This window comes from Condylura cristata, unplaced genomic scaffold (assembly GCF_000260355.1).
Source record: "Condylura cristata isolate star-nosed mole 26May11 unplaced genomic scaffold, ConCri1.0 scaffold00013, whole genome shotgun sequence".
Classification (NCBI taxonomy): domain Eukaryota; kingdom Metazoa; phylum Chordata; class Mammalia; order Eulipotyphla; family Talpidae; genus Condylura; species Condylura cristata.
The window spans coordinates 35,484,084-35,493,185 of NW_004567114.1; the positions used below are offsets into that span (position 1 = coordinate 35,484,084).

The 9,102-nt window shown below is 40.3% G+C and overlaps 1 protein-coding gene across 1 annotated transcript in view; it reads left to right on the top strand.

Annotated features, from left to right (window-relative positions):
- The first annotated feature begins 8,471 nt into the window (after positions 1-8,471).
- The window catches only part of CNIH1 (cornichon family AMPA receptor auxiliary protein 1), a 14,926-nt gene continuing 14,295 nt past the window's right edge, over positions 8,472-9,102 (top strand). The window contains 1 exon segment of the mRNA XM_012724404.1: positions 8,472-8,532. Coding sequence (XP_012579858.1) covers positions 8,472-8,532 — 61 coding nt within the window.

Sequence of the window (9,102 nt, forward strand, 5' to 3'; positions counted from 1 at the left end):
ATCTGGTCTCTGTCCCCAGGGGGCTGAGGCTTAGAAATTACCCCAACAGGCTTCTTTGTGGTCTAATTTCAGCTTTAGTTAGGGCCATCTCTGGGGCTTCCTTGCCAGGCATCGTCCTCCATTGAACGGCTTTCCCCCACTAAGACAGTCCTCTTCACATGAAGTTCTTTTTCTGAATCTGATAACCATTGCCTCCTTGAGCTTAGGGATGCAAACAGCTAAGTTTTGAGGACTTCTGTTCCCTTCTTGTTTTTAGTATTAGCCCTATGTCATGTCTCCTTAAATAATTAAATCTGAGTGCATCACCTCTCTCATGGGTATTAAGTCATGAGAATTTTATATGCATTGCACATCATGCTGTTAAGGAGTCTGATACCAGTCTCACTGCAACTCTTTTGAAAAGTACATTTTTTTTCTTTCTGGAAGCTCTTGGGAATTTTGGCCTTGGTTTTGATATTGTGAAATGTCTCAGTGATGAAACATGGTGAGGATCTTGTTTCATGCATTATGCTATATATTTGATGGATCATTTGAATCTGGAGATTCACAATCCTTAGGTCAAGGAAACTTTTTTTCAGTATTTATTTATCAGTGTTTATTGTATTACCTCTGTGTTTTTTGTGCTCTTCCTAGAACTCTTAGTGTTTTGGGTATTGTATCACTTACTTTGATTCCCTAAATTTACCTTGCTTTTCCTAGAATTCGTAGTGTTTTGGATGTTGTACCACTTACTTTGAGTCTCTAAATTTATCTTTTCTATTGCTCACATCTTTTTTTTTTTTTTTTCACATTCTGGAGACCTGCTTCAACTTTTTTTCCAACACACTTATTAATTTTAAGTTTTCAGTTATATGTATAAAAGCCATGCAACACAGGTGATTTGGTGATGGAAAGCCCACGGGGATTACAATTGAGATGGAAAAAGGCACTAAATGATGTAACAAACTATTAATAAAAAAATTCAACTCAATAAAGAAATACAAAACACACAAAAGCCATGCACGTCTTATTAAGTAAGAATTAACAAGGTTAAGTTATCAAGGATAACAAATTTTCTTCATAGTTCATAAAATACCTCAAAATGCATTTATATTTCAACAAAGAACTTTTATCTTGGAATAGGCAGCTCACAGCATCATTGTAATAAAATATTTTATAAATAAATTTAAAAAGCTATGACTACATATTTTGAAATTCCTCTTCTAGTTTAAGTTCCACACAGCATACATATATATCTGGTAGGAACAGGGAGGAGATGGTTCCTGGGATTTGTATCAGCTGGCTTTAACTACCTGGAGTGGGTGTGGGGAAAAAGGGAAAAATCAGCATATTCCCCACATGTCTAGGCCCAGTGTAGACCCAACCGGCGATGCTGACTTTTGGATGTGGCCATTCAATCTCCTCCTGTTAGAGAGAAAGGATGTCTTGAACGAACTCTGCAGATACAGGTTTTGTGATCCCCACCGCAAACACTGGAACTACACATCCCAGAGTCACCAAAAGGAGGATTGCTGTGACCTGACGGTGGCATTAATCAGCCAGGTTTGGATATAAAACCAGACCTGGGCCTTGGGGTGCTTTGGCCTTGTGGCTCGTAGCTTGTTTCTTGGTTTTTCAGCACACTATTGGGATTCCAGGTCAGCAGAACTGGTAGGATGCATTAACCAATTTTTCTCTCTCTCTTTCCCTGAGTTACTCATTTACCTCTTTCATGTAAATAAACCCATTATTATTAGCTTTTTTGTGTGTGCCTGCAGTTGAATCTTATAAGTGCCTTTAAGCACACAGGTGAGGACCCACAGTCAGGCAACACAAGGCAACCAAGTTTGTAACAGGGTGGTCCCCAGGAAAAGGGTGGTCCCAGGTTCCCAGCCCCACCCAGAAGGAAGGTGGAGCTAAACAGAAGAGAAGAATCTGGAGAGGAGACTGAGGAGGAAGGAAGCAGGGTGAAGAGCCAGAAGGAGGCTTGAGGGAGGCACATGGGGGCAGAGAGACGTGAAGAAACTGCACTTGCTTCTTGGTCCTGGACTGGTTAAAACAGACGTGGGTGAGAGACCCGTGGGGAGGTTAACTATGGCAGCATATATATTGATTCTGATTTTGCTCTTTTCCTCCCAGACTTTTCTGGCCATTTCTGCTCCTTTTCTATGAGTCATGGCCAGAAGGTGCTTTAGACCTGGTGGGCTTTCATGCCTTGCTTTGGGTCAGTCCCTTTTGGGTAGACTTTTATTCTGGAGGGGATGGGTAACTTCGGGTGTTTAATTTAGAAACTATCTTCTTTGTCCTTATGTATTGCACACTAATTGTATTAAAGTTCCTTTTTCTTTATTGTCCTTGTTCCAGTATGTCTTGTTGCCCCTAGTCCTGGAGGTGTTTGATTAGACCCTTTTGGAATTTGTTGCCCTTATCTCTGGGGCCTCCCTTAACTCTTCAGAGGTCCCTCCCTGTACTGGCCCTGAAGCTGTGTAATTATCCCTAACTGGCCTTAGTACTCAGTGTGACTCTTGTTCTGGAAACCACATTGCTTTTTAAAATGTTAGTATTGATCTCTGGTGTATGTCAGGTCCTTGAACTTGGCTCATTTAATGTATTTCTGGATCTCTGCTTCTGGAGACTGCTTCTCAAACCTTTTATTCAGGATGTTAAAGCTATCTTGATTTACCTTGTAATATTGTCATTGCCAAATGTCTGAGGCAAACAATCCAACACTTGGAATGTTTCCACTGAAGTAGAGAGGAAATATGAGGATGCTTCTGTTTTTAAATAGCTACCATTTATCAAGGGCTTCTTATGTGCCCAGTGCCTCACAGAGTCATAAGTAGGAGCTCAATAAATATGGGCAGGTAGACAATGTTAGTCTAGAAACAACAAAAAAGAAAGTCTAGTGAAAACACCATTTTGGTTCTTAGTCAAATGAAGGCCAATGTGGTTGGTAGATATGAGTCTTAATACCATTATAGTTCATCAGAAAATTGCTAAACTGTTTTATCAGGAATGAAACTTCTTGGAGGCTGTGAATTAAATAAAGCCTGAAAGATCTGACTTATGTCTAGTTGGAACCAGTTTTCCTTTTTTCTAGTAACTATTACAGCAATGGTTCATATCCTTCAGCTTATATCAGAAGCATCTGGAGGGTTTTATGTGTATACCACATACAGATGTTGATTCTAGTCCAAGAGTTTGTAAGGTAGATCTGGGGTAGGCTCTGATGATTTGCATTCTTCTTTCATGGGAAAAAAAAGTCAAAATAAAACATACTTTTCTTCAGATTGCTTGGTCATTTTGATACAGTTATCAAAAGAGCAGCCAGCTATGGGTAGGAAGAGGGAAGGGAAGAATTTCTTCAAAACATTCTACATAAATAAATCTAATTTAAGAATATATAATGTAGAAATAATATTCTCCTTTCCCTCATAAAAATACACATTCCTTCTGTACATTATAATAGATATAGTTCTTTTGTAGCTCTGTATAATCTTATTCCATAGAGCTGAATTTCTATTCACATTTTGATACTTCAAAAGAAATTTTTTGGGTGTTTATTCTGTGGATGGGGCAGGAGGTGCCAGGGATGGAGGTTAGCTCATGCAGTTCTTGCAGCACATGAGAAGGGGTGGTGGAGAGCAAGACAGAGCTGTTTCTCCATAGGTACATATAACCACTTTCCAGAGAGCTTTTGTATTTTTGCAGCTAAAGATGTGTAAGTGGGCTCTCCCTGGTGATGCAGTGGGTTATAGCACTGCATTACGAAATTCTCCGAAGCCACTGCAGCACGAGTTCAGTCCCCTCTCCAGGGAGGTGATCCACAAGGTGTGGCAGACCTCTCCTAACCCACCGCTGCTCCCCTCAGCAGTGTATTTTGTACATCTGCCTGTTCTGCTCCCCACTCTGTCTCTGGTGAATCCTCTCACCCACCACAGCTCTGGCCTGTACCCTAGTTCTGTAAGCATAAATAAATAAATCTTAAAAAAAAAATATGATGTGTAAGCAATGAAACAGCAAGATCTGCTTGGTAGCCTGGGGTTTATATGTGAACCACACTACAGTAAGTCCTTGAATCAGTTGTTTCATTGTAACATGGATACTCCCATACAAAAGAATGAAGTTAGATCACTATTTTATACCACTTACAAAATTAAGTGGAGATGAATTAAAGACTTAAATGTAAGACTTGAAACAACAGAATGCTGGAGGTGGGCAGAGGGCAGAGGGAATAGAGAAAAAGCTCCTTGAACTTCATCTTGGCAATGAGTTTTTGGGTATGACACCACAGTACAAGCCATCAAGATGTAAATAACAACCAGTAAAATGAAAAGGTAACCTGGAGAATAGGAGAAAATACTTGCAAGCTATCTAAGAAGAAGTTAATAAATCCAAAATATAGAGGGAACTCATACACTTCAGTAGCAAAACCAAAACAAAATGGATTAAAAGAATGGACAAAGAACTTATTGAATGGACACTCCTCCAGAGATAACCTAGACATGGCCAACAGGCACATGAAAAGATGCTCAACATCACTAATCATCAGGGAAATGCAAACCAAAACCACAGTGAGAGATCACCTCACACCTGTTAGAATGATTTTTGTAAATGAATGAACTACGAATTCATGCAGTTATGTGGACAGTCTTAAAGAGAAAACCCCACAACATTTACTGAGCCAAAAAAGTCAGACATACAGGATACATAGCATATGATTCCATTTAATAAAATTCAAAATCGGTATAATGAGTTTATGGTGCTAGAAAACAGTATGTTGTTGCCTGTGGGATGGGCCATGAGGAAACTTTGTGGGGTGGAGGCCACGCCCTCTGTCTTATGTGGTGATGGTTGTTACATGGGTATACATGTTCTCAAAACTCCTTAAGTACTTAAAACCTGTGCTTTCCACTATCTGTAAATACCACTTTTATGTGATTTGATGAAAATACACACATACATGAAGAGAGAATGAGTGAGTTATTACATTAACTTGTATCATAATGGTTGTGGAACTGGCACAAGTTGTGGTTAGGGCAAAGGGCAAAGTGGATGGCACAGCCCTGATTGAGAAACCCCAGCTGAACTTGCGGTTCAGCCTCATGCTTGGCAGCCCAGTGCTGTCTACTTGTGTGCAGCCTTAACTGGTGTTTCAGTAATGTGCCCTGTGAACTGAAAAATGACACAACTTGTCACCAGCTCTGCTCCATGCAGAGACCAACTGGGAGTCAGACATGATTCTAGAGAAGCAGGAGCTTTGCCAAAACCTTAGGCAGGGAAAGGTTTCTCTTTCAAATATATAGCCTGAGGGCCATGCACCCATGCATAAATTCTGAGTTCTACCAACAAGGAAGACATGGGGGTGACTGGGGACAACCACTACTTTCTGCTACACTTCCAATTCTTCCCACTCCATGTCTTTCCTTTCCAAGTGCAGGTCTCAGTCACAGGTCCAGATCCATGTGCCACCCACAAAGACCATGTTTGCATACTTTCCCCCTAAGTATGCAAACCTGAGCAGTTGGAAGCAGCTAGTCTAGAATGTTCTGTCCTCAAGCTTCTTTCCTCCTGAAAGTGCCTCATTTTCCAAGGCAAGTGTCCAGGCCCTCCCAAAGCGCTATAGGTTCCTCAATGTATATATAATTGGAATGACAGTTCCCCATTGTTCCCCATTTGTGGGAGACACTGTATTGGTTGAGGGCAAATTTATAATAGTTCAAGAGATTTCCTTTTTCTATTACCATCAAGACTTCAAGTATCCTTCTTGCTCCCTCCCTCCCCATAAAAGGGGGCATGAAATTTAGCAGGGCTAAAAAAAGATTGTCTCTTTAGTGTGGGCTGGAAGGGTTACAAGCCATGTGAGAAGTGTCATATCCACCTGGCTGACACCTTTTGTCATTACAGCCTAAACACACACAGATGAAAAAAGAGAATGAAGCTGTCTGTGAGAGGCTTCTGGAGTTTGCAGAGTGGTGCCGGTTCCTGGGGAGGCTTGCAGCTTCTTTGAGCTCACAGTCCCCTAATTCACTACCCCCACTTTTTCCTTCCTCAGTACTGGGTTTCTTTATCTGACTTGGGGAGGTTAGAAAATTCATCCAGATGTCTATTTGAACTTTTGGGACCTATTGTTGGTGACATGCTTTGTATTTGTGGTCTTTCTCTGGAGACTGACTGCCTAGCTGTCTGGGTGGGGGCTTGGGCAATGTATGAAGTGGAGGCAAACTGAAGGAGAGACAATTTGAACACAGAGAATTTAGAGAGAGAGCGTGAGAGAACATAAGATAATTTTTGGCACTATCAATCAGTACATCTGTACATACAAATAGAAGCAGGAAGGTCATTCAGTGCTACAGAAGTAATCCCATGGTCCAGAAGGGTTAATGCTACTTCCAAAGAATTCTGAAAGCTGCTTGAATGTGGAGGTTATAGATTATTTACTGCTTATAAAATGGACCTCAAACTTGTCAAGAAAATTCTGGGTTTCCTCACGAACTGTCATGTGATTGCTGGTTGATTTAATAAGCCCTTTGCCCTCATTAAAGTGGGTGTATTCTCTAACTGCTTACAGTTGCATAATATTGTCTAAAACAGTACTGTCCAAGAGAACTTTCTATGATGATGGGAATGTTCAGTATCTGTGCTGTCCAAACATAGTAGCCACTAGCCATGTGAGTCTACTAAGCACTTGAAATATGATGAATGTACTGGATGAACTGAATTTTTAGTTTTATTTAAGTATATTTAAATTATATTTAAATTGCTGCACATGACTAATGATTCTTAGACTAGACAACACAGGTCTCAGGTCACCTGCGCTCTGTTAACACATGGAGAGGTCTCTATACTGTCACAGCTTCTAAACAAGTCCATGTTCTGTCTGACACAGAAAGGGTGTTCAGTAAGCCTTTGTTGAAATAACTTTGTGCTACCCTAGGATTAAATGGGGGGTGGGGGGAACGTGGCTTTTTTTTTTAAGATTTATTTATTCATCCAGAATTGGGTACAGGCCAGAGATGCAGAGGGTGAGAGGATTCACCAGAGACAGAGTGGGGAGCAGAACAGGCAGATCGACAAAGTACACTGCTGAGGGGAGCAGCAGGTGGGTCAGGAGAGGTCTGCCTCACCATGTGGTCACCTCCCAGGCAGGCGGGGCTCGAACTCAGGCGGAAGTGACTTAAGCATCTTAGTGCTGTGCTTTAACCCGCTGCGCCACCAGGGAGGGCCATTATGTGGCTTTTATGTAACAGAACAAACAGGATTTAGAGCACACAAATTCTTTTATGGGTTCCTTCCATCTCTTCACAGATGAGATGTATGTTGCCCCTTCTTAGACAAAGGATGGGTCTTGGGAGGAAGTTCCATTTTGTGAGAATGGGTTCTCGATATAATGACTAGCTAAGGGAAACATGTATTTCAAGTAAAGCCACAAAATAGCTTTGTGACCGAAAGGTAGGACCTGGAGGTTTATGGTGATGAACTATCAGTTCCTGAGATGTAGATTGAGCTCATTTATAGGAGGAGCCTGGCTCTCGCGGTTTGACTTGCCCATTCCCTGCAAACTCTATTTCTCCTTAGCCCTGAAAATTGTATCTGTCTGTCATTGGCTGGTGAGTCTTTCTTGACAAATTTGCCCCAAAATAAAGACAAAATGTATTGTTCAATTTGTCTCTCCTTATCCATGGGTGATACATTCTAAGATCACCAGGGGACAGGTCTGAACCCTATATTTACTATGTATATACTGTGTTTTTACCCATATATACATATCTATGATATAGTTAATTCATGAGTTAGGCAAGGAAGAGATTAATAATAAATAATCAAACAGGACAATTATAACAATGTACTGTGGAAATTGTTATATACGTGATTCTACTCTCATCTCTAAATATTGTATGTATTGAGACATGGTTGACCTCTGGTAATGGAGAAAGCAAAACTGTGGCTAAGGGAAGATGATCATATTTTGCTACGCTTCTGTGGCCTTTAGTATAGAATAAATCTTTGATGCCTTTCTTTCTCTTCCTCCTACATTCAGTCAATCAAATCCTGCTGAACTTCTCTTCAAACTTATCAAATATATTTACCCTGTTCTTTCCCAGCTTTCCTTGCTGGTCAAGGAGGTCAGTGGGGCTAAAATATAGCTTGTATTCTGTGCTCTGATGTGAACTCTGGACAATGAACCTTTGTAATTTGCATAAAAGTGTCACACAATTCTGGTGGTATAGTACTGCACTGTCTAATACTATAGTCACTAGCCACCTGAGGCTATTTAAATTTTAATCAATTAAAATTAAGTAAACTTAAAGTTTCATTCCTTCCTCATAATAGTCACATGGCTAGTGTCCATGGCTACTGTACTGAATAGTGCAGATGAAGACAATTTCCACCATTGCATAAAATTCTGGGCATAAAATACTGGAGAGACTACTTCTTAACCATTCTCTCTGCAGTTGTTTGTGTGAGCAATCTTTACCGCAAATCTAAACATGTCCTCTTGCTCAAAGCCTTCAATGATTTCCACTTTCATCAATAATGATGAGTTAGCAGGTAGTGAATCAATTTTGTGTTGCAACCAACATTACAAACAAAATAGCAAAAAATAAGAGAAAGGAAAGTACTCACACATCTTTAGTATTGCTTTGTGAAATTTTTCCTTCCAGCTACAACTTTGTCTCTATATTTAGATGTACTTCTCTATAATTCAATGTCTATATGTTACACTGAATTGAAATGAAAAAAAAAATCTTTCTAACTGTATGTAGTGAGCAAAAACAGCTTATGTGGTATCTGAGCTTCTTAGCCAGGTATACAAATAAGATTCTTTCTGACCTGAGCCCTTGTAAGCCCTTTCTGACCTTCGAGGCTCTCTCTTGCGATGTTCTACTAATTTAGAGCTACTGGTAGTTTCACCTTAAGACTTTAAGCTTTTTTGAGAAGATTCATGCTGAATCCTCTTCTTAGACTGTTGATTCTACTTTCTTTTTGCCTGGACAACTGCTACTCATCTTGTAAGCCTCAGTTTAGGAAACGTTTACTCCAGGAATACTGAAGGAACGCTCCAGTGGGAAAGGGGTGCCCTTCTCTGACCTTCACTAACATGACACAGACATCCTCTAA